The 25,457-nt window shown below is 37.5% G+C and overlaps 1 protein-coding gene across 2 annotated transcripts in view; it reads right to left on the bottom strand.

Moving 5' to 3' along the window:
• The window catches only part of LOC126298768 (protein C12orf4), a 129,427-nt gene extending 113,179 nt beyond the window's left edge, over positions 1-16,248 (bottom strand). Inside the window, exons 1-3 of one of the 2 annotated variants that reach the window (XM_049990221.1) lie at positions 16,004-16,248; positions 6,302-6,447; positions 6,025-6,206 (exon numbers count right to left, since the gene is read on the bottom strand). In XM_049990221.1, coding sequence (XP_049846178.1) covers positions 6,025-6,206; positions 6,302-6,427 — 308 coding nt within the window. In that variant the 5' untranslated portion in view covers positions 6,428-6,447; positions 16,004-16,248. Of the gene's footprint in view, positions 1-6,024; positions 6,207-6,301; positions 6,448-15,416; positions 15,746-16,003 lie in introns of those variants that run through there. The other variant, XM_049990220.1, reaches the window with a different exon arrangement.
• Between the last annotated feature and the right edge of the window lie 9,209 nt (positions 16,249-25,457).

Raw genomic sequence — 25,457 nt, 5'->3', positions numbered from 1 at the left:
ATCTCTTTGTTGGTATTTTATCACAACCACTACAGTTTTTTGATTTTACAGACATCTTCATGAACACTACTTCTACTGCTGTAGTAATATGAATATTACAGAAGTTATTTGTAATGACTGGTCTGATATTCCATGGCAACATCTACTGAACCTGACAACCTCATCTTTTCAATAATAGTTATGAAACACTTGTTAAAAAGTTTTGCACCAATACACACGTTACCAATGTGTCATTTACTCTTAGCACTACCTGTTCATCATCCCTGGTTTTGCCAGTCTTATCCTTCACTATATCTATATTGTCTTTATTTTGTTATCTGACGTGATTCTCATTTTCCCCATAACTCATTTGTTTTGATGTCTGTGCTATCACTATTTAATATTTTGCAGTCTGTCTTGAAATGAGCTACTGCATTAATGTCAGATATTTTTAAATGACAGAGTTTCCTTATTGTCTTACAGAATACCTTCATCCCTGGAGTAATCCATGACTTCTTTAGGGACTTTGGTATAATTTCTGTTACTTTTGGGCAAAAATATTTTTCAAACAATATAAAGACATCTATACTAGTAACAAAACTGTAATTGACATGTCTGTCTCTCCGTATGAGCTCACTAATCTCCAATACTAATAAGCGGTATTTAGTAAGTAACTTGAGCACAGCTTGCCGCAGCATATAGGCTTTATTTGATAAAAATCTTGTCACAGAAAAAAAGATATGATTTAAATATTTATCTAAAACTGTCTGCTCAGATTAGTAGTTCAGATGTTTAATCATCAAGGTGTAGTATACCAAAGGACCACTAGACAACACTGTTCATTTTGTATTACACCAAAGAATCAATAAATGGTGCTGTTAATTTTTTTAATTCATTAACAGATGAATTTTTGGAAGTTTGTGTCCATTAAACACTGCAATCTTACCTTTATGAATACAAACTAAAAGCAAATTTACTTGGCTAATATATACAGATTTTGCTTTGTATATTAAAAACTTAACAAAACTGCTTTGCTTCTCTGACAGATTTTATTTGTATTCTTGGCTAAGAAAAAAAATTATTGGTTTTGCTTTGTGATTTGTGCACCCATTCATTACATTTTGATTTCATTTTATTTAAGAATAAAAATGCCTAGAAAATGGAAGAGTATTTATGAACACACAAGAACAGCTAAAAGCCTGAGGACTATGCAGTCTCAAGAAATCATTGAAGATCATTAGGCAAGACTTGCTGCAGCTCGAGAACATCAGGATTTAACTTGCTCTTGCTTTGGAAACACCTCCTGAAAGCGAAGTGTAAAGTAACTCTGCTTGAGAGCACCATGCATTATCTCGCCGCTCAGAACCCTTTACTCACAAGGGCTTAAAGTTACTTCCCCCCAATGTGACATCATAAAAGTAGAAATTTTGATTGGTACTGAAGCAGGCGAGTTAGTTTCCATTCCCCGAATCTCACTTATTCCTAACAATGTAGGATTACGCTTTAGAAGTGTACAATTCAAGGTGAGCTTATATTATGCCATGACCTTAAACAAAGCACAAGGCCAGACACTGCATGTTGTGGGTGTGCACCTTAGTATCGGTTGCTTTTTGCAAGGCCAGCTATACATGGCTCTCTACCCTGTCAGTGAAGCAAACAATCTCTTTGTTCATGTCTCCAATCATATTACTTTAAACATTGTATACAAAGGAGGTTTAGAAGCAAAAATAAATTCCACACATATGAAATCTCAGGCAAAGCTATAAATTAATATCCAGCCAATGTCGTGTTTCTCAGCTATTTCTTAATAAAAGTGTTGTATTTTTCATTTATGCCATGAGCTCTATATACACCTCTCCAGTTCATGACTGAGCAGTTTCATAAAAGAATCAATCAATTTTTGTCTTACTGATGACTGTCTTGAACTTTGATTTAGAATATTTTATATCCTGTTCAATATTAACATAAAGGACATGCATGTCATGATCTGAGAGGGCACTGTCTACTGGATTTGCAATATAATTTACTTCATTAACCCTTTCTATGAAAGTATTATCAACTAATCATTGAATGTTTATATATCAATAATAATAATAATAATAATAATAATAATGAAACCACAAACATTTGCTTACTGATATTTTTAGATTACTTGAAAGAGAAAGGGACTACTGCTACCCAGTGAAGATGTTTAATATACCTACAGCTAAAAAAACTTCACTGTGTTGCATAAACAGTTAATTAAAACGTGTTTAATATATGTTATGGAAGAAAAATAGATACAAGAAAATGGAGACTTTCAGAGTCTAGAGGGGATATTAGCTTAAACAGTTAAAAGACAAAATTTGAAAAGGTTTTAGTATATGATGATGTGAGGGTGCAACACACTTTGAGAACTCTCGGGGCATATGACAGTAATATGCACTCTGTCCATGTCCACCACCAACACCACCACAAATGATAGACTCTGAAGTGCACTGAATTTTGTGCTAACATACATTTTCATTCATGAAATACAGTCTTGTTTAGAGGCTACCCCACATCTTCAAGTATCAGGAATAGGAAAGTATTTAGGTTTATAGTTTTTCTTAGATTAGCTACAGCAGCACACTCAGTGAATATATGAGCTACTGTTAAGGGCTGCCACAGCTGCACTGGAGTGGATCTCTTGTCATACGAGAAACTCTTTAGAGTCTGATATGGCCGATATGTAGTCAGCAGAGCACGACATTTCTGAGAGGCCTGGTGAGATGTAAGCTGTGCCTTAGCAATCATCGTCATTACTCTCAGTATAATGGGGGTTCTGACATCCTGCCATTCCATATCACAGGTTTCCAAAATTTGGTGCCTCAGGTCCATGCTCAGCAATCCACATTTAAGTTCTTCTCCTGTGGTTGCTTCTTTGGCTAATCTGCCAGCAAGTTCATTTTCTGGTATACCCAAGTGGCATGGTGTCCAGATGAATGTTATGGTGGTTCCAGGAAGAAGGAAGGAAGATTACAGTTTAATACCCTGTTGACAGGAATGTCACTGTTGATGGAGCTTGAATTATGAAAGCATGGGGAATGTACTAATCACCATGGCACCTTGCTACATATGGTGTTTTCAGTGTCAACTAAGAAGTCTTGGGTGTTAGAGACTAAAACTTTTCAATGGTAGCACTGGTTAATTCCTTGTACGTAGATGACACAGCTGCTCTAAACCAGAAGGGTTTTTGTTGTGTGGTATTAGAGGGATTGAGATATGGCTACCAACTATTTAGTATATATCCTGCATGCACTCAGTACAGAACATGGACTAACTCTTGAGTACTTTCTGATGATTTTTGAAAATGCTGTAAGCAAGCTATGTTCTCTGACAGCTGCAGTTATTTGTTTAGACCACCATGTCACAGAATTCCTGAAAGGCGGGGAGGGGGTGGGGGGGGAGAGGTTCTGGGGAGGGAAAAATGCTTTCACAGCATTATTATCCTGTCAACAGCATCACATCTAGTATGACTTTTTACGTTCCCTTCTGTTCTCTGGGTTCAAAAGTTGCTTCCGACATGAAAACTTGTCAGTTGTCTTTTTTGGGTGAATGGTATGTATTCAACTGATCGATAGTTTTGAAAAGAGAGTGTGTCAGGGAAGTGGTTGCTGTCACAGAGGTCACCATGGATGTTCTACCAGATCAAAGAGGAGATGTTCAGGCTGCAGACAGTAATATCTATGGCAGAGTACATTCTGTGGGCCATACTAAAGTTCACTGGAGCCCCACTGAAAAGTATGCAGTCTTTCAGCTCAAGAAATTAATTAATTGCTCTAGCATTTGGCCCTTACTGGCTGTGGCAATTTAGGTCCCCCAGTAGGAAGGAGGGTGGAGGCAGTTGTTCCATTAGGTTCACCAGCTTGTGATGATATATGTGTCTGTATGTATGGAGGTAGATATTACATATCATTACTGTAATGAGCAGGTGCACATAGTCTGCCACAACTTTTAATGCAATGTTTAGAGGCACTACATGGCAATGTGGACACCTTCACATGCCTTCTCAGTATAAGCCTGATTTCCACAGTAAGTGTTACTATTTTAAACATTAGTGAGGTGGATTTCGAAAATTGTCTCTTTTGTAATGCTGTGAAGGATAATGGAGTAGATAGCCATCAGTTGATGCAGCTTTCATTCACCACCATTTTTGCTCAAATTCAACACCTTTGGCACAAATTTTGCTGTCTCGCCAAAGCATCCAAGTAGATTTCATGGTCTGCATCAAATGATATGCCAACATCAACAACAACTTCTCTGATTGTTGTTCGGTGTTCATTCATAATCATATCTTTCTTTTTTCCACATTTTCATCAGCTGTTGATGTGCTGGGGCATGCAGAACATTTGTTGTCTCCAACTTCTCCATGGCCATTTTGAAAATGCTTATACCACTAATAAACCTTTGTTTTACTAATAGCAGACTCACCATAACCAATATTTAACATTTCTGAAATTTCATTACATTTTATTCCATTGTTATAGCAAAATGTAATGCAAATTCTCTGGTCCATTCCAAAAAAAAAAAAAAAAAAAAAAAAAAAAAAAAAAAAAAAAAATTACCATGCATAAGCAACCATGCGTAACCTTCTTGACAACTGATGACAGACTAAACATAAGGCTACCAGTGTACAGATACATTTCCGACATGTTTACCAACACAACAATGAAAAATCATGCAAATCACATAATACAACCCAAGAAATTAAAAATTACTGATACCTTTTGAACACACCTTGTACGTCCATTTTTGATCAACAGCGATCTGTTTCTCATTTATCTAATGCAGAAACTATTCCATGTTTATCCACAATATTTTTGATGCAAAACAGAGGCTGTGTTGTAGCATACCAAGAACAGGGTAAATTGTCTACCCTAATTACCTCTTTGATACCTCTCAGGCCACTGCATGGCCAAAGAGTGGAATGCCATGAGATAGTAAGCATCTGCATTTCTTTCTGAAGAGACTGCCATATTTGTATGGTCAATATTATATGAGAGCTTGAACTGTCATTGCAGAGTGTCCACCCTGATGCTACTTTCTCATCAGAGGTTCACTTATGGGCAACACCCTGCCACGGCAAAGACCACACTGCTCCACATTATGCTTCACACACACAGTCTCTGGCCACCTCCTTGGTGTCCAGAGACAACAGTGGTCACGTGTGCGAGTTGTGTTTGCATAAATTATCTTGTTGCTAATCCTGTGTCTTCTTGAGCAGCCCTTCCTCCTCCTCCTCAAGAACAGTTGTTTGATTTTTGAGTCAAGCCAGTTCTCATTTTCACAGGATAAGGCCAGCAGCCACATTCACTTGATAGAATATCACTGTCGTATATCTACGTATTTTATGGCTCCATTTTCTGCTAACTGCGCCACAGACAGCTTAGAATTTGTTAATTTGAACATTAACTGCTCTGTCTTTTACATTTCAATGCAATTTGTTTTTCACCCTTTCGCCTTTCTTTAGTTTTCTGACAATGGAAAGTAATAGATCTGATTGTAGAAGCCCAGATTTTTCTAGTAAGAATCACATCTTCACGAACCGTTATTCATAATACCACCAAATTTTTCTTTTTATTTTTTTTGCTACATGACATACTTGTACATACTGGAGAAAGTTGATTACAATGTTAGCATCAGTGAGGTCCACTATCTCATTACTTCGTCCTTATACCCAATGACCAAAAATAAACATTTATACTTAAACAGCCCCAGCTCATATGACTCCTGAGTTATTACCCATCACACACTTCAGACACACAGGACATCATTCACAGAAAATTAAAGTTCTAAAATCACTAACCAATGTTGCAAATAAATACACAAGTCAGACAAAAATTAATCATTCTTTTACACCTATTGCAAAACTAAACAGACAGATAAAGCAATACGTAGTATATACAAACAATTCATACATACATTGTTTCTATTTTCTGTACGACCTACATATACTCTCAATAGTTATCTCATAAATGTAAAAAAATTAAATCCACATCTTGTTTTACATTAAAATAGACATACATTGTTGTTAGACCTTCAACTTGTTCTTCCCTCTGAAGAGTAAGTTCATGAACAGCAAGTGCATAGGAATGTTCTACTTGCAAAATCGGCTCCAATGCTGGAGAATGAACTAATTTGTGATAGACAGCAGAAAACAGTTCTTCATCTGTTGCTCCTTCAGGCTCTGAATATTCCACAGTCTCCTAAAAGTGATATACGAGACTGCGAATTTTTATGTACTAAATGTTACAGATGATGTATTGTAATTATAAGGCACTTGAAAAAATTAAATACTAACTGTTTTGAAAGACTTCTCCCATGTCTTAATTACATCTTCAACATCTGTGTCACCTTCTTTCGCCACTGTAACAACTTTATCTCCCATTTTATCAAAAAACATCTGTGTTTTCTCTTCCAGAAACATTTTGAGGGCTGCAGTCAGATCTGAAACATTACAATTATCATATTCAGAAGAAAAGATTATTTGACAAATTTAGCCCTTTACAATATCAAACTGTACCACAAATTTACTTACTGAAATATCATACAGATATTACCTAATTAAGTTAGAAAATGAGGTGCGGCATCCTAAAATGTATCACCACCACTGTCTGAGCCAGTGCTTTAGGGATATATGGTACACTTTAAACAACAATATGGAAAGGATATCAACAATGTAGGGAAATGAGATTGCTACTTACCGTAAAGAAGACACATCAAGCTGAAGACAGGCACAATTAAAAGACACTTACAAAAAGGCTTTGGCCACAGCCTCCTCAGTAGCGCGCGCGCCCACACACACACACACACACACACACACACACACACACACACACACACACACACAAGCCCACCTCATGTACATGACTACCAACTCCAGCATCTCCGAGTGGCAGCACATGCAGTTGAACACAAATTATTTCAATGGCTACTTCACTACCTGAGCCATCTGGAGTCTTCCCTCCACCACAAGATTTTGAACTGCACAGATGGGAATTATCTTTAAACACACTCTCTGCTCCCGTAATGGTAACATACTGTCCCCACACTCTCCACCCAACAGTTTCCACCCCCCTCTGTCCTACCACCTCCTCCCCACTCTCATCTCCCACCCTGTTTATTTGCCCTCTGCCAATGCATCTGTCCATCTTTCCCCACTCCTCTCCTTTTTTCCTCACTACCCTGCTCCACAACTTTCTGATATTATGCCTGTTGGCAGTCTAGTCCCTACACACTCCATCAGACAGTGTTGGTCTTTCACTCCCCACTCTTACACTACTATCCCTTCCCCTTCCCCACCATCACGAGACTGCTGCTGGCATCCCACATGATAGTTGAGTTCCAGCCCAAGATGCTGGAGTTTGTAGTCGTGTGTGTGTGTGTGTGTGTGTGTGTGTGTGTGTGTGTGTGTTTTTCTGACTTGTCTTCTTTACAGTAAGAAACAATGTGCCTTTTACTACATATGTTGACATTCCTACCTGGAGTTTCCATTGTTTGAATATGGAAAGGATAGATTGCTACTCCTCATGTAGAAGACAAGCTGAGTCGCAAACAGCCATGATGAGAAAAATAAAAGAAATATTTAAGCTTTCAGACAAAGTCCACCTGCAGAAGGAAAAAAAAAAATCCAGAGACAGGTTGTGTGTGTTTTCTACTTCAGGGAGTACTTTCTCCATAAGCTGAAATATTTCTAGCATTCTTTTCATTGTGCCTCTCTGCAACTCAGCACCTACTCTATGTGGTATATTTCTGATTTTCCAGTCTGGACTTTCCATTGTTTAAACACTCAAAACACTATGACCAGTTCAGTACTTTGCAAAAAACAAAAACAAAATTTTAGCACCTTCAAATTATGACATCACAGAGTAGGCCTATAACCAGCAAACACTTGCAAAGATGACACTCACAAATCAGAAGTTCTACTCTACTGCTCACAAAGTAATACCACATGCATAACATTTTGTATTGTCAAAGTGTACCACATCACTTGAGTAGCAACCAGGTCTTCCATTTAAACAGAAACCATGGAACCATTTGTAATACACTACTTTTCATTTAATAATGTGACATTTATGGGGAAAAAAAACACAAAAACATCGTTTTGAGTAGAGGATCGGAAACAATAATTGAACATACAAAGTGAACAGGGTAACAACAATAATGGAGAAGTAAACAATCAATCAGTAATATACAGCCCAGTTTCTAATTCAGATCTTGATAAGAAAAATGATTTAACTTTTCACAGTCATAAGCAAATAGTAAAGGATGGCTGAAATCACAAATATCTGGAATAACAATAATGTACAATAGCCAGACAAAGTTTGCCGAAATTACTACTACTACTACAACTATTGCTGCCACTAAAGCAGTTGCACACAAGTAAGACAAAATCATTACGCAACATATTGCTGAGCTGGCTGGCTGACAACTTACAAAGAAAATGGCTGTAAGAAGATCTACATGTTTGAGGAACTGTGCAGTTATTCAGAGAAAATATTTTATATTTATTTTAATCAAGGATAGCAACAGTGATATAAGTTACACATGTCACAGTAAGTGCAAAACAGTTTGAAAGTTGATGAGGCATTTTCAGTCTGCTAGCCCAGAGATTAGAGCTGACAGAGTAATGCCGTTAAAGGGCACTAGTCATCAATTGCTAGAAACCTTTCTAACTAAGTGTTGAATGCCTAGCTCTTAACATACATTACATAAAGGTTTCACATCTACCAATGCAATGATTTGTTCTGTAAATTTGTTATCAGTCAAACTGGCCATATACAGATGACAGATCTTTTTGCATTACTTAATTTTGAATGCCTGTAACCTTACAATCTCTCCATTTTCTCTAACTGCAGTCACTGACCATGATGGATCAACACAGAAAGTTAAGAGGTGCAGCTGTCAATACTACCTGACAAGATTATTATTAACCTGAACCAAGGAGACGACAATCACGTTATAATTGAACAGAAAGAAATATGGTGGGTGTAATCTGCTCTCCTCTTCTCCTTCACAAGGCTGTAAATCTGGAACTGAGTTCACAGTGTGTGATGTGTTACACAAAGAACATGTCATGTTTTGGGCTATCTCCTCTGGTGTGCTTCCAGAGAACTCAATTAACCAACATAATTTTCCAGAGGTCTTCCTGAGCCTGCTACCAGTCTGTAACATCCCTTAATGGTTACAGCACTGCAAAAACTATAACACAATAATTCTTTATTGCCCTATTTCATTAGCAAGATGATTCAGCCAAATTTGAACACTGGCTCAGTGTGCACATACAGCCAAGCAACAGTAATGTCCAGTTCGCTCCATTAAGCATCCATTTCTGACAATTGTTTTTTTTTAATTGTCTGCAAGGGGGCAGCCAATACACATGACAGGTAACATTAAACATCCCATTAAAGTCATTCAACACAGAATGTATACTTAGCTTGGAAACCTGTAATAAGAAACAAACTGATTGCTTTCATCTCATTAAGGAACCTTCCTGTCATTCTAAAGATACAGTGGTGGGGAACCACAGCTTGACTCGAGAAGTGGACTGTACACAATTTTCCTATTGACAGCCACTTTTCACTGAGGTGCACCCATAAAATTTGTTCATCTCAGACTAATATTATTCTACAACATACTATTCAATGGCCAGTCGCCAATATATGATTGACTCATTTGGCGATATACCATTTCATACTTTCAAGGAGCAGGAAATGACTTTCAAAACAGTTCACTATATTTCAAACATCCCAAGGTAATTTTGGATTTAACACAGGGCAGAAAAGCTAGTACACTAATTGTCATTTCTCAACACTTTAGTTTCCAGATTTTTTTCCAATTTAAAGAACTTAAAAATAGCTGTTTGCTGGCAGGTCTAACAAGAGGACATCTTCTTCTTCTTCCTCTTCCGCCTTTGCTCCGCATCAGTGCAGGGTTGACATTGTTAGGAATGAATTTTGCATGGTTATTTGTTATGGGGTGGCCGGATGCCCTTCCTTTCACCATCCCATTACCCTGGGATGGAATACAGGCTGGCTGGCACACTGAACCTCACCATTAATCCACAGGGCATGTTCAATCTGGGCAGATAATCTGATCCAATTTCCTTCAGCATGCTTCAGACTATCAAGAATCCACAACAACAACAAATCAATGCACAACAGAAATGACTTCCCACACTACCTATGAAGGTCAACTGTTATACACTTGTGCCCGTGTGTACAAGGTAAAGATATGTTAGTTAAATGATACAACATGCAAAATAGCTTCCAAGGACAGTTCCTCTATTTAACCCAGTGATCATGCCTGTAGAAGAATAAGTAGTTAAAAGAGATGCCACCAAGCTAGAATCAACTAAACTCAGTCACACTCTCCACTCTTTTGACAAAAAAGGCACAATGAATAAATTATGACTGAGCAGGGCATTTGGTGCATGTTGAACTAACAGGCTCTGTTGATGAGATAACTCAACAGTGAATAATTTTTTTTGTATATAGGTTTCAACATGCAGTATTTCAACAGACTATTTTTATACAAAAAAAGATAGGATTTCTCTAAAATTACTGCTCAGTTGTAACATTGGGTGCACCAATATGTAATTATTGCTGCACCATAAATGTGGACTGCACTTCACACAAAGTGACAAGCTTTCCCTATGAGATTTCTCTCTTAACAGATTCCTTTCTTACATGTCATTCTTATAGCCCAGTTATGCACTCAAACACATGGAGAGAGATCTGATTTTCTGTTTCTTATTTGTTTCTTTATACATAATCCTTTCTTCAGTTATATGTCATTAGAGAGGAAAGCTCTGAATTAGTTTCATGTGACATATGACCAAACTTAAAAGTCCATAAAACAATGGAATAGTTCTATTAAAAATCTAATCAATTCCTGTAAACAGTCTACCCTCAGTAAGACATTAAGATATCAATAAGGGACTGTGGTTGTTAGCAAATATTACATCACAGAGCACTTTCATGGTCATTACAAAAAAATGAAACACTGTGTTTACACCAGATATTGAACATAATAATAATAATAATAATAATAATAATAATACACACTTTTCACTTATGTATCACGTCTAACACGAACTTTTTCACAAAAAGGCCAACCAAACAACCACACATGCTACATTAATGATTTATAAGTTGTCAAATCTAAAATCACTTATTTGACTGGTGGAAGCTTTTATGATGTAGAGTTATTAAAACAAGTCTTCTTTGGATTTTTCTTTATTTGTTTCTTTTTTTAAAGTGCACTTATTAGACATGACACCAATGTTGGAAAAGTATGTATTTACCCAAGAATGATGATGTGGCATCATAGATGTCTGATTAAAAAATCAAAGGAACTCAGATTTTTTTCTGGCACTTATTTTCAGTTGCACCAACATTTTGTACACAAAGTCTAGAGTAATGTCTCAAATATCCCATTCAATTTTATTTAATTGGCCGAGTGACCTAGTTCACATGACACAGGAAGGAGAGAATATGCCACTACAATAGTTTTTTGTTGGTGCTGATTATAGCTCTGAACTTCTATCACATTGCCATAAGACTAATATATATATATATGATTCCACCTCGTACTATGACCCATGATGACATCAATATCGTGGAAACAGCTAGTTCCAAAGTAGACAATATGGTGACAATGATGTCACTACACATGCCAACAAACACAAACAAAAATGACAATAATGCCTCACTCCAAAAATAAAGTGAAACTAATGGTGCAATCACGGAAAATTGGGGGTTTACAGTGAAAACGAGACAAATATATAATAATAATAATAATAATAATAATAATCACTGCATCATTCTAAAACAAATAATATTTTTAAAAAATTCCAACAAAACCACAGGAATCAGACATTTCCCTTGACCTATATAGCTCAACCACAGCTATCAATACCAAAAAGTCAACACACACTCCAAAAAGTGGAACCAAAAACCCCAACAGCTCAAAAACCCAAATATCCAAAATTCACAACATCAATTAAAACACAACCAACCTACCACAAAATCATCACAATTACTATAGAAGAAAACCAAAACAAAAATTACTTACCAGCTATAATATCCCACTCAAAAAATAAAATGACACAAACGGAACAAGCATGGAACATTGGCGGTCATACCACCCATCTCAGAACATAATGATACATTTGTGAAGTTCACTGTCATATCCATATCCAACAAATAAGCAATAAAATAAAATAAAAATATTAGACTTCTTTCCACCAACAAACATCTAATCAGACCTAACCAAAACCCTTAATAACTCTTTAAAAACACTTCCACAACCCATGTTACCACACCACTACCTAAACACAAAACCACATTAGCATGATGACAACCAAAACTCAAATGAACCCAACACCACACGTTAAACTCAGCATGTCCACATCCACCACCAGACAGCACTGTCAAACACAACACAACACCTACAAACACAACACAACACCTACAAACACAACACAACACCTACAAACACAACACAACACCTACAAACACAACAAACTCAAAAACTCTGCACTCTAGTGACATCACTCACACCACCACCATTATGTCACATGTCACAGCAACCGGTTGGAATTGGATGCTTTCATCTACACTTTTTAAGGTATCTTAAGTTCACAAGTCATAATCAGGAGCTCAGTAGGTTGTAAGTGAACAAAATTAATTTTCTGAATAATTACATTCAGAGGGAAAAATTATTATTCTAATATCCCAGCATATAACTTGTGTGTTCAGTAGTTGGATAATCATAAACAAAAGATTACATGCTTTAAAAATTGCACTATTTTCTACTGAATAAAAAAATTTGAAGAAATGGCAAAAAAATGATGCCTTTATCTGAATGTCCCAGAGTCCTAAAGAAAAAGTTGGTGAGTTGTCGCCACTGAAATGATGTAAATGAAACATAAGAAAAATCCTATTCATAAATCAAATGAGGTGCAAACAACTGTCAAGCAACAGTTATGGTACACATTTAGCCTGGCAAACATGTATTTTTCATATACTGAATGACCAGGTAAAGGCAGCTACAGATATTTGAAAGGGGGGGGGGGGGGGGGGGGTTCAACTGAACCTACAAATACTGGATGCCCAGCTTTGCCCCAGAACATAAGGATGATGTGGCATACTAAGTCATATGTGCACAATACAGAAAGAGAACAAAACATTGAGAATATTCATTTTGCATATATATTAGCTTTTGGATTGCAGGTTGTATGGCACTCTGATCTCTAGCGTAGCCTCAACTCTAGGTTAGGTTAGGTTGGTAGGTGACCGCTTAGTTGAGTCTTGGCAACACCGTACTGGACACTTCAGTTAATCCAGTACTGACTATACAAATAAACTTCACTGCAGTTATCTGCCTAAAGGATCTACAGAATGGAAGTAGAACACAGAAGGAAAACAATATTAGAGTAAGTGAATAAGCTCACAATCCCTACAAGATAGTATCCTTGCAAGACAGTATCAGACCTATTCAACGAACACAGGAAGAAACTCATCTCTTGCTCAAATACCTGTAGTTTACATGAATTTAATCAGTATTTTATAGATTGTGCAAAGGAAAGTAGGAGAACTACATGAACTAGTAACAAATTCATAAATTTCTTTGGAAACTAGAAACCTGTGCACTATGCAGTTTGGATATATTCTCTTTCCATTTTGCATTGTGAAAAATGCACAAATCATCAGTGAGCGAAGACACTTTTGCTATGCCCACCACTGTTCCAAAAAGGATAACTGAGATAATAATTACCTACCTACAGGTGATTCCCAGACTTCCTAGCATCCCCAGTACCCGTTTACAAAACAAGGGGAGAGGGGGGTGGGAAGTAGGGGGAAGTGAAAGACCATGCTACAGGCCTGTCTCCATAAATCCAGTGCTGGCTGAGGTGATGTAATCTACAATGAAACACTTTATTTTGAAGACAGTGACCACTTTCATAATGTGCAGCACTCTCTTGATAAGGCAAGACCCAGTCGACGAACACAGGAAAAAACTGTTGAGTTGCCAGGGACACAATTAAAAAGATAAATCATGCTTTTTAAGGAAGATAGTTTATAGCACTGATACACTGGTCTCAGTAAGGCACTTAATTGTATCTCTCAAAGCTCTGCTTACTAAATTAAAATCTTGTGGAATTGGAGGAGCTCCCCTGGCAACTCTTGAATCACATCTAACAGACATCAAGTTGCACCAATAAAAGGAGCAATCTCATGTGAAGAAAAGTTACACCACCACTGGCCACAAGGATCCTTACTACGAACTCTTGTTTTTTATTCCCTAGTTTACTCAGTTTTCAGACACAACATTGTTTGTTAATGAGATGAACAACGTGCAAGCTGTACAACAAGCAGATATTCTGTTCAGTGAAGTGAAGGAATGGGCCATACAAATATGATAGAAATATATGAAAATACACAGAGGGTAACAGGTAGCTTTAGTGACAGTGGAGCACTGGGTAACACTGGAGCTGTTATACTTTCAGGTTTCATCCTCAACAGTAAATTCATTTGGGAAGTACACACTATACATGTGTGCATCAAACTTTCGAAACTCCACTACCTTCAGTTCGATAAAGCATTATTACAGGAAGTACCTATTAACAGTCTACACCTTATTTCACAGCCACTTCAGTAGTGCACTGTTGCTATGGCACCATTCTGCAGGATACAAGAATGTGCTACTGCTCTGGAAGAACGCATTACATCTAGCACAAAAAAGAAAAAAAAATGGATCGTTGTAAAACCACCTTTGCTAAATTAATAGCTATTATTTTTTTACAACTAATGTGTTCCACAGCCTCACTAACACGAAGCTAAATCACAAAACATCTAGCAAGTTGCCTCAAATTCACCATTACAACACCCAGCATACAGACAGTCTGGACAGGCCAAGATGTGACTGACCATCGCACAAGTTAGTTCTCCAATGGTCGCCATAAAAATGTTTAGTGCACTACCAAAGTGCATTCAGCCCTTACCAGTGGATGTGTTCAATGCGAATATGTTGGGTGTCTAAACAACACGCATTACTCTCTGTGGGTGAATTCTCTTGTAAGGATAGAGCAATGACAACCAGACGCACTGATATTGCACCCTAAATATTATTATGTTCATTACATTCTATTATTATTGTAGATTAAAGTAAACCTGACGCAATGCACTCAGTCCTAACTGATAAATGTTGTAGCACTGGTAATAAATGACAACACTGAGGCTCATTTGGTGATTCGATCCTGGATGACTATACGACAAATAACAACATTACAACAGCATTTAAGTTCATGTAACAGTTTTGTGAAACAGTTCTGGAGGGATATAAGCACCTGCTAAACCAACTGCTATGTCAGTGTTACAAATAAAAATTAGACTGTGGAAAATTTGGTGTACCTTCCTCAGCATTACTTGGCAAGTTGAAGAATGCCATTAATCGTTCGCCGAGTTCTTCAGCAGTCCCCGAAAATGGGACATAAATTGGCACTTCAAGCTTGTAATCGAACTTAATCGTCCAGGAAGGATATGTGAAAACAAATTTTGTTTCCATTGTACTGGCAGGTACAAGTCTGTCACTTGTAGCATTAATATCGAATACACTAGACATCAGTGCTCAGGGTAGTTTTGGCTTATGTATTAAATTCTTCTGTCTGCAACCTTCTATACTGTCAACACTTTAACCTCAAACACACCCTCCAAACATCGATGATAGATCTGAGGTTAATGACACAAAGCAAAGGTTGTAGTGTACTTGGCTACACAAAAGCGTCTCGCAACAGAATATGTGCGTTGGTTATTGCCCAACATCATTTTATTCTATCGCGTACAGTATTGTGACAATTTGGCTTTGTTATAAACTAAAAAATTAACAAAACATGCATATGTTTATGACAATGAAAAGTAAGTTTCGATCTGAGCAAAGGTTTTATGAAATATAAACTCGAAAATAACTATTTACTAAATATAAATTATATGTCCATTGCCTTATTTTCATTTCCTCTTTTTCTGAATGCATCTAATGCAGCTTTTTCTCCAACGAAGTGCCTGCTGTACGTCTTGATGAAGTGCAGTGATAGTTTCCCGAAACATTGGATTTTCAGCGTCTCTGATACTGATATAATCTTTATATGACTTTGATGCCTTGAAGTTTTCGGTAATAGGTGAATCTTGAGGCTCATCAAACAGCCTATTGACTACAACATAAAGATGACGTGGGTCCTTTTAACTATCTACGAACTTAATTAAGTCAACCTCACTGAACGATACAAATGCATGTCTCTCACTGAAAGAATGGAAAATCCAGAATGGAATGTGTGTGTGTACTATTTGTCTACAATAAGTTGACGAATTGGCGTGGTGGCTGTCGGGAACAGCCGTGCACCCATATTTTGATTCGCGAGGGGTGAGGAGCGGTTAAGGGAAGGCAGAGTTGACTGCATGCGCGGAAATATTGCTTGCTTAAGTGACACTTCCGTCGGGTCAGAAATCACCTAATTTGTTGACATATTCAGGCTCGAGAGTCTTATGTACAACTTACATATTATTTATTTATCGTAAACAATGAAAAATGAAAGTAGATGATTGTACAACTTCGACGCTATGAGTCGAAATTCAAAACCTGATTTTTCGAATTTGTTTGCACATTCATTTACTACACACAGAACAGCAGTAATATTTACGAAGTGTTATTAACTGTGCCTGTAAGAACTGTCAAAATGATGTTCACTAAAGATCACTGTCATTTGTGTTGATTTATCGTCAGTTTGAGGGCGTGCATCACGGCTTGAGGGCGTGATATTGATAATAACTTAATCGATGACCATTTCATTACTCCACCTGGGGTCTCATACTCTTGCTCCAGTTGCTGCAGTAACTTCGCCTCTCCTGTGCAGTAACTGAAAGAAAACAGCACTAAAAAAATTCTGCAATCTTTCCTTCGACATGACGCCAGTGACACTGTTCTCCCTGAAATTGTAGTTTATTTTAGCCCATGCCATTTCTGTCAGATATAGATCGCAGTTGTATGGCGGTAAACGGACTATTTTATGGCCTCTGCTCTCTCCAACTGTATCCACAACGTACACTTTCACAGCTGGTTTGTTTTCTTTTTCAGACAGTTCTGTCTTCCTCATTGAGTCGTTGCAGTATTTGACTGTCTTGCAACCACTCTCTAACATCGTAATCCTCAAATCATATTTGTTAGGCTTTCTGTTGAAGATCCTGCTGTGGTATGGCGCATTATCTATACGATCACAGAATTAAGTGTAATATAGGAACCACCATATCTGCAAACAATCCTCCCTCCTTCCCCCATCGACATTTGTTTGTTTCGTCAATTTCAAGAAATTAGCAAGTTAGTGAAAGCAGTTTCTTGCATTATACATCCTGACACTCTAAAACTGTGTAGCAGACCATGTTCCCAAGTTCGACTCCCGATCTGGCACACAGTTTTATATGTTAGGAAGTTTCAAATCAGCGCACACGCAGCTGTAAGATGAAAGTTCGTTCTGGTTTCTTTCATCTTGCCATAAGTACTTGTCGAATTTGGCATTTTGTGAAAGTTTTTCTCAAACTTAAAATAGTTGCTTGTGTTCAGTACCGATGCGAAAATGTCAGTGTCGAAAATGAGAATGGAACAAAGACAAATGGGCCGAAACAAATGTATAATTGGAATCCTTAAAAATATAATTCGCACCACCAGTCAAGGAAGTGCGAAATGAGTTTACCAATTAATTTTTTCACCAGAAGGGAAAGCAAAACGGAATTATAGACGTCTTCAAAGGCAAACTGAATTTTTTATGTTGCTGCAAACATAAATGCGTTACATTTATGATAAAAGTGATAAATACTGTTTGAAAAAATCGAAGAGTAATTAAAAGACAGTTTGTTGATGAGATACCATGCCGCATTTTTGTTTCCTGTTATCGAATATTGGATTATACAATAGACAAGAGATGATCGAAATTTACATATGCCATTCTCATAGTTTATAATCTAAGTGAAATGCTCTGATTTTAGTTGACTGAATAGTGTTTCTTGGTATCATCTATATGTAATTCTCTAATATTTTTATTTTTTTATTTTTATGTTTCGTCACAATTCATATTCATTGGTAATAATGCAACAACTGTGAAGACTGCTTTGATTTTTAAGAATAACTGCACTTCTGTAACAAGTACTTGCAGAATGTTCCTGAAATAAACCTGGCTCAGTTACTTGAACAAGTAAACTTCAGTAAGATTTTGTTCTAATGCAAACACCTTAAAAAGTGCTTACAGAAGTTACTTGCTAGTAAACACAAGCGTTTCGTAATACTTAACTTTGGCAGTGCTTTGAGACAAATGAATATATTTCAAGTGGTGCCGATTTTCTTTGCTTCTGGCAATACTAGATTAGATTTACTTTCATTCCAACTGATCCATAGTGATGAGATCCTCCAGGATGTAGAACATGTCAGAAAAACAATACGACAGATATCTACAACTAAAACAAATAAGCTATTGTACCTTTCATAGGTACCAAGTGCAATGTTCATCTATTTTTTTCATGAATACTATCTGGAAGAATCATTTTACAACATTCATTTACTAAAATCGCATTACTCCACTGAATTTAAAGTTTTTAAAAAGTTTTGTATATATATGGTAATAATCAAATAATAGAACTACTGCAATACTTATATACAATGAACACATTACTTCACTGAAATGGTGAACGAGTTAGATTGTACATTATATATATATATATATATATATATATATATATATATATATATATATATATATATATATCAGTTGGTTCTACTGAGAAATTCATCAATGGAGTAGAAGGAGTTGGCCACCAATAAATTCTTTAGGCTTCTCTTAAACTGAATTTCATTGGTTGTTAAGCTTTATGGATGCTGGTAAGTTATTCAAAATGTGTGTTTCTGAATAATGCACACCAATTTGTACAAGAGTGACTTTAAATCCTTGTGAAGATTATTCTTATTTCCAGTACTGATTATATGAACTGAGCTGCTGGTTTGAAAAAGTGATGTATTTTTAATGACAAATTTCATTAAGGAATTAATATATTTGGAAGCAGTAGTTAGTATCCCTAGTTTCCTAAACAGGCCTCTGCAGGATGTTCTTGAGTTCACACCACACTCTTATTACACCGTATTGTGCCTGTAAAAGTTTAATTTGGATTGCTGAATTACCCCAAAAACTAATCCCATATGATATTATGGAGTAAAAGTAAGCATAGTATGCCAGCGTTTTCATTTTCACATCCCCTACATCTGACAGAATTTGCATAGCAAATAGAGCACTATGGGACTTAACATCTATGGTCATCAGTATCAAATAGAGATTTGTTCAGCTGCTTCAGTAGTTCTGTGATATACTTCTCCCAGTTGAATTTATTATCAAACTGTAATCCCAATAATTTAACGTTGTCCACTTCTTGTATCTGCTTGTCATCAAATCTTAGGCATATACTCGTTGGACACCCCTTACATGTTCTGAACTGCATGTAGTTTAATGACAAAGAATTGGCTAGGAGCCAGTGATTAATGTCCACAAATATTTTATTAGCCAATCTTTCTAAGACTAGACTTGATTTGCTATTTATTCCAATGTTTGTATCATTGGCAAACAAAAACAAACTTGGCATCTGGTAATGTTAGTGTTGAAAGGTATATATATATATATATATATATATATATATATATATATATATATATGTGTGTGTGTGTGTGTGTGTGTGTGTGTGTGTGTGTGTGTAAGAAAAAGTAAGGGTCCTAAGATGGAACCTTGTGGGACCCCACATGTAATTAGTTCCCAGTTGGGTGTTGCCTGATACCTTCATACATGTCTCTTTCCTAATAACACCCTTTGTTTCCAGCCACAGATATAGATTCGAAGCATTTTGCAGCATTTCCAGTTACACCATAATATTCTAATTTATTTAAAAGGATATTGTGATTTACTCAGCCAAATGCCTTTGACAGATCTCAAAATATACCAGTTGCCTGCAATTTTTTGTCTAATGAATGAAGTGCATTTTCACTGGTGTAGATAGTCTTCTCAATCTCAGAACCCCTTAGAAATCCGAACTGCGACTTTGAAAGTATGTTATTTGTAGTAAGATGGTTAGAAGGCCACTTGTACATTACCTTTTCTAAAATTTTTGAGAATGCTGGCAAAAGTGAAATTAGCGGAAATTTGACGCTATTTCTTTCTCTCCCTTCTTAAACAGTGGCTTAACTTCAGCATATTTCAACCACTCAGGAAATATTTCACTGATAAACAACTGGTTACACAGATAGCTTACTATGTTACTTAACTTAGAATGACATTCTGTAATTAATTTTGTTGTTATTTCTTCATACCCACTAGATGTTCTTGATTTTAAAGACTTTATGATGGACATTATTTATGCTGGGGTTATGAGGGTCAAATTCATAATATGGAAGTTACTTGAAATGTCTGGTCTGAGGTATTCCATAGCAGCATCTACAGAATCTGACAATGTCATCTTTTCAGTAGTAGTTTTAAAATGTTTGGTAAAAAGTTCTGCGATACTATACACATCTGTCACCAATGTATCATTTACTCTTAATGGTATTTGCCCCTCTTCATGTCTGGTTCTACCAGTCTCCTCCTTCACTATATTCCATACTGTCTTTATTTTATTATCTGATATGACTATCTTTTCCTTGTAATGTATTTACTTTGATGTCCATATTACAGTCTTTAACATTTTGCAGTATTTCTTGCAATGTACTATTGCATCAACATCAGAACTGTATCGGATTGACAGATACAGTTTTCTTTTTGTTTTACAAGATACCTCTATTCCTTGAAAAATCCGTGGCTTCTAAGCAGACTTTGCTCTGACCTTGGTTAGTTTTGGGGGAGAACAATATTCAAATAAGATAAGCACTTTATTAGCAAAAGTGTTATATTTTTCATTTATGCCATGAGTGCGTAAACATCACTCCAGAGAATGTCTCTGAGGAGTGTCCTAAAATAAACAATTTTTGGCTTATTGATTATCCCCTTGAGTTCAGATTTAACAGATTTTATATCTACATCCATATTCCGCAAGTTACCCGACGGTGTGTGGCGGAGGGTAGCCTGAGTACCTCTATCGGTTCTCGCTTCTATTCCAGTCTCGTAGTGTTCGTGGAAAGAAGGATTGTCGGTATGCTTCTGTGTGGGCTCTTATCTCTCTAATTTTATCCTCATGGTCTCTTCGTGAGATATACGTAGGAGGGAGCAATATACTGCTTGACTCTTCGGTGAGGGTATGTTCTCGAAACTTTAACAAAAGCCCGTACCGAGCTACTGAGCGTCTCTCCTGCAGAGTCTTCCACTGGAGTTTATCTATCATGATATCCTGTTCAGTATTAACATTTAACAGAAGGAACTGCCTGTCATGGTCTGAGTTTTGTAATATAACTTTGTTCATTGGACTTTTCTACAAAGGTATTATCAATGGCTGTTTGTCAGCAATTGGCTACCCTTGTTGGGAACTTTACAGTGGGAATTAAGTTGAATGATAGTTTACTAACTCAAATAAGTTCTTATTGGGAGAGTCTTTAAGGAAATCTACATTTAAGTCACCAACAACCACTATTTCTTTGTTTTCTGTTGTTAAATGGGCCAGTACAGCTCCAAGGTGGTTTATGAACAGATTGAAATTACCTGCAGGTGCTCGATATATACTTACAGAGTTTTTATGAAATTATACTTCTGTTGCACATGTTTCCATATGCTGTTCTAGGCAAAATTTATGAATGTCTATATTCTTAAATTTATGACAGTTCCTGATGAATGTAGCAACTCCTCCTTTCTCCATTTCTGCTCTACAAAAGTGAGATGCTAACCTAAATCCTGTAACACTTAAAAGTTCTATGCCAGTGGTCACATGACGTTCAGAGAGGCAGATTATGTGAGCTGGATTTGAGGACTCCAGTTAATCTATGAAGATAATTAAGTCATTAATTTTATTTCTCAGCCCTCGAGTATTTTGATGTAATAAAAACAGCTGACATTTCATGTTGACTGAGTTAAAATTGGGTAGATTTGAAATTTCTACTGATTGTTGAAAATTGTTAACCAACAGCTGTTTATGGTGATGTAACAAGCTTGAATTATGTTTTTTTTTTTGTTTCTTTCTCAAACTGAAGGTTTGTTTCAATCCTAACCTATCTTAAACTTGGTTTCTTTCTGTTCTCCCTACCCTAAAACAGGGTCTTTTCTGAACCCTATAACCACTGGTATTTTATCAGTCATGACACTGCCTCCCCCCTTTAACTTTCCTGCTATTTCCCCAGCCAGTTTACCCTTCCCGTTCCAGTTGAGATGAAGGCCATGTCTAGTATAATCCCAGCTGTTGAGATAATCAACTGTAACCACACCAATGTGTGACCCTGCACCAGACATAAGCAGACATTCCACCTCCAAATTAGCTCTCCTAACGGAATAGTTCAAATGAGATCAGTCATGACTCCCAAGAACAGATAGAAACTTAACACCAGTATGCTTTGATGCTGATGAAATATTTGCCAGGTCACACTCTATACTTTACCCAGGATCTCTGTCAATACCTGGCCCACCCACTATAACCACAGTGTCTTCTATAGTGAAATATTTGCAAAGTGATCCTAAATCATCTGTCACCTGTTCCAGACCAGCATTAGGTTTAAAAAAATTGGTGACCTGGTATTCTGATTCTAGTTCATCCTGCAAATGTTGGCCAACACCTCTTCCATGGGAACTACCTAACAACAACACTTTCCTTCTCTTTACTGATTTCCCTGTATTCCTACTTTTCAATTTGCTGCTGAAAGTTTGTTGTGCCCTGTGTACATCTGCAATTCTTAGTGGCTCACCAGCTTCTAACTGAAGCAACAGGTCAAACCTATTTCCCACACTCACCATGAAGCTGTCAAAGTTCTAGGCCTGTTCCTTCTGTTGCCTGTTGCCACTCCCCACCTCTCTTTACCCTTCTCCCTTCTTAACCTGTCAAGATCTCCCCTGGCCTTTTCTAACTCAGCCTGAAAGCATCAGTTTTCCCCTCCTGTTTTAGTATCTTCCTATCTCTACTACATATCCTACAAAACCACTAATGAGACTCATTTACTTCCCCTACTCCCACGCCACTATAGTCACACACGTGGAACAAACTCGCCAAAGCCCTGACGTAACAATTATACGGAAAGTCAAGCACTTTTCACTCATGATAAACATAATAGTTTATTAAGAATAAGTCAGTTAAATTACAGATTGACACAAAAATATGATTTCATAAATTTGGCCTATACGCAATTGCATGCAAACAAAAACAACAGTGCAAAGTTTCCGACATAACAACTAAAACTTTACACAACTTTCCGCAAATGTGAGTTAAATAATGAAGAGGTACGCTACAGTTAAATTGCTGGAGAGAGTAAAGAACAATTAAGCGAAATTGTATAGGTTTACTGCGGCAAGACGTAAACAGAAAATACGACTATAGCCCGACTGTACGATCTTTTCGCGTTCTCTGCTATATTATACAAAGAAAAATGAAATCTTTAATTGTAAGCTTAAAAAGCACACTAATACACCAATTTACCACATAACCAGTACTAAACTAAACGTTATTACAATCTAAAATAATTTATCTTTACAAGAACATCAAAACTCGTACTAGTCGCCTGCCTGCAGGGCCAGCACAATCGTCAAGTTATCGTGGCCAAACAGTATGTTACCTGTTTTCAGCGAAGGCCTTGTTGAGCGAAAGCTCACTTACTGACAGACTTTTTTGGTTGTGTCCGTTTGCGATTCAGCATCTCCGCTATGTGGTGAGTAGCAACTATTCTTTTCATAGTATTGGCTCAAATGGCTCTGAGCACTATGGGACTTAATATCTGAGGTCATCAGTCCCCTATAACTTACAACTACTTAAACCTAACTAACCTAAGGACATCACACACATCCATGCCCAAAGCAGGATTCGAACCAGCCACGGTAGCCACTGAAGCGCCTAGAACTGCTCGGTCACACAGGCCGGCTTTCACAATATTGTTAAGTCTCTCACGCGAAGTACTTTTGATTTAAAGTTGCGGTTGACCATCTGTTTTCGAACGCCAACAACGGTTAATTCAACACCACTTTATTCTTAGGTGACACTGGTTAATTTTCCTTCTGATAATGAGTAAAACTTTTCTCAGACATACTATAAACACTAATAATATCACTGGAATAGCAATTCAGCATGCTTGGTTTTCGCTTTTTGCCTATATTCCGACACAAGTTTATTACAAAAGTAGGAGAAGTAAATGTTCTTTTTGAAATCCCTAAAGGGCAATTGACATTGCTGTCACATCATGTAAATTCAAAACATTCCACAATGCATTACAAATGGTGGCATTCACATAGGCCATCAATGTTGTGTCATGTCAAGGTTTCTCAGGAACAAAGTTCTGATGATAATGTTGGTGAGAGGAACTGTATTGTATTCAGCAAACATTGGAAGTTAGCCTATTTCCCCTAAACCACAGCTGTAAGCGACGCCAGAATATGAAAAATGATTTGGGTTTTGCAGTAACAGAATAGAGTTAACGCATACACTGTGTATAAGTAAGAACATAAACTGATGAATCAATTTTCATCACATAATCTCTTAGTAACAGAAAACGTCTCCTTTATTGAAGAAGAAAGATAGAGTTGTATATGAAGCTACATGGGAAAATAAATAAAGGATAAGATAAACAGGCTCTATATATTCCCCTATAAATATGTGATTGTACACTCATGGAAATGGAAAAAAGAACACATTGACACCGGTGTGTCAGACCCACCATACTTGCTCCGGACACTGCAAGAGGGCTGTACAAGCAATGATCACACGCACGGCACAGTGGACACACCAGGAACCGCGGTGTTGGCCGTCGAATGGCGCTAGCTGCGCAGCATTTGTGCACCGCCGCCGTCAGTGTCAGCCAGTTTGCCGTGGCATACGGAGCTCCATCGCAGTCTTTAACACTGGTAGCATGCCGCGACAGCGTGGACGTGAACCGTATGTGCAGTTGACGGACTTTGAGCGAGGGCGTATAGTGGGCATGCGGGAGGCCGGGTGGACGTACCGCCGAATTGCTCAACACGTGGGGCGTGAGGTCTCCACAGTACATCGATGTTGTCACCAGTGGTCGGCGGAAGGTGCACGTCCCCGTCGACCTGGAACCGGACCGCAGCGACGCACGGATGCACGCCAAGACCGTAGGATCCTACGCACTGCCGTAGGGGACCGCACTGCCACTTCCCAGCAAATTAGGGACACTGTTGCTCCTGGGGTATCGGCGAGGACCATTCGCAACCGTCTCCATGAAGCTGGGCTACGGTCCCGCACACCGTTAGGCCGTCTTCCGCTCACGCCCCAACATCGTGCAGCCCGCCTCCAGTG

The sequence above is a fragment of the Schistocerca gregaria genome, chromosome X (genome assembly GCF_023897955.1).
Source record: "Schistocerca gregaria isolate iqSchGreg1 chromosome X, iqSchGreg1.2, whole genome shotgun sequence".
NCBI classification, from domain to species: domain Eukaryota; kingdom Metazoa; phylum Arthropoda; class Insecta; order Orthoptera; family Acrididae; genus Schistocerca; species Schistocerca gregaria.
The sequence above is the reverse complement of the archived record's forward strand: the minus strand, read 5'-3'. Positions and strand labels throughout refer to the sequence as shown.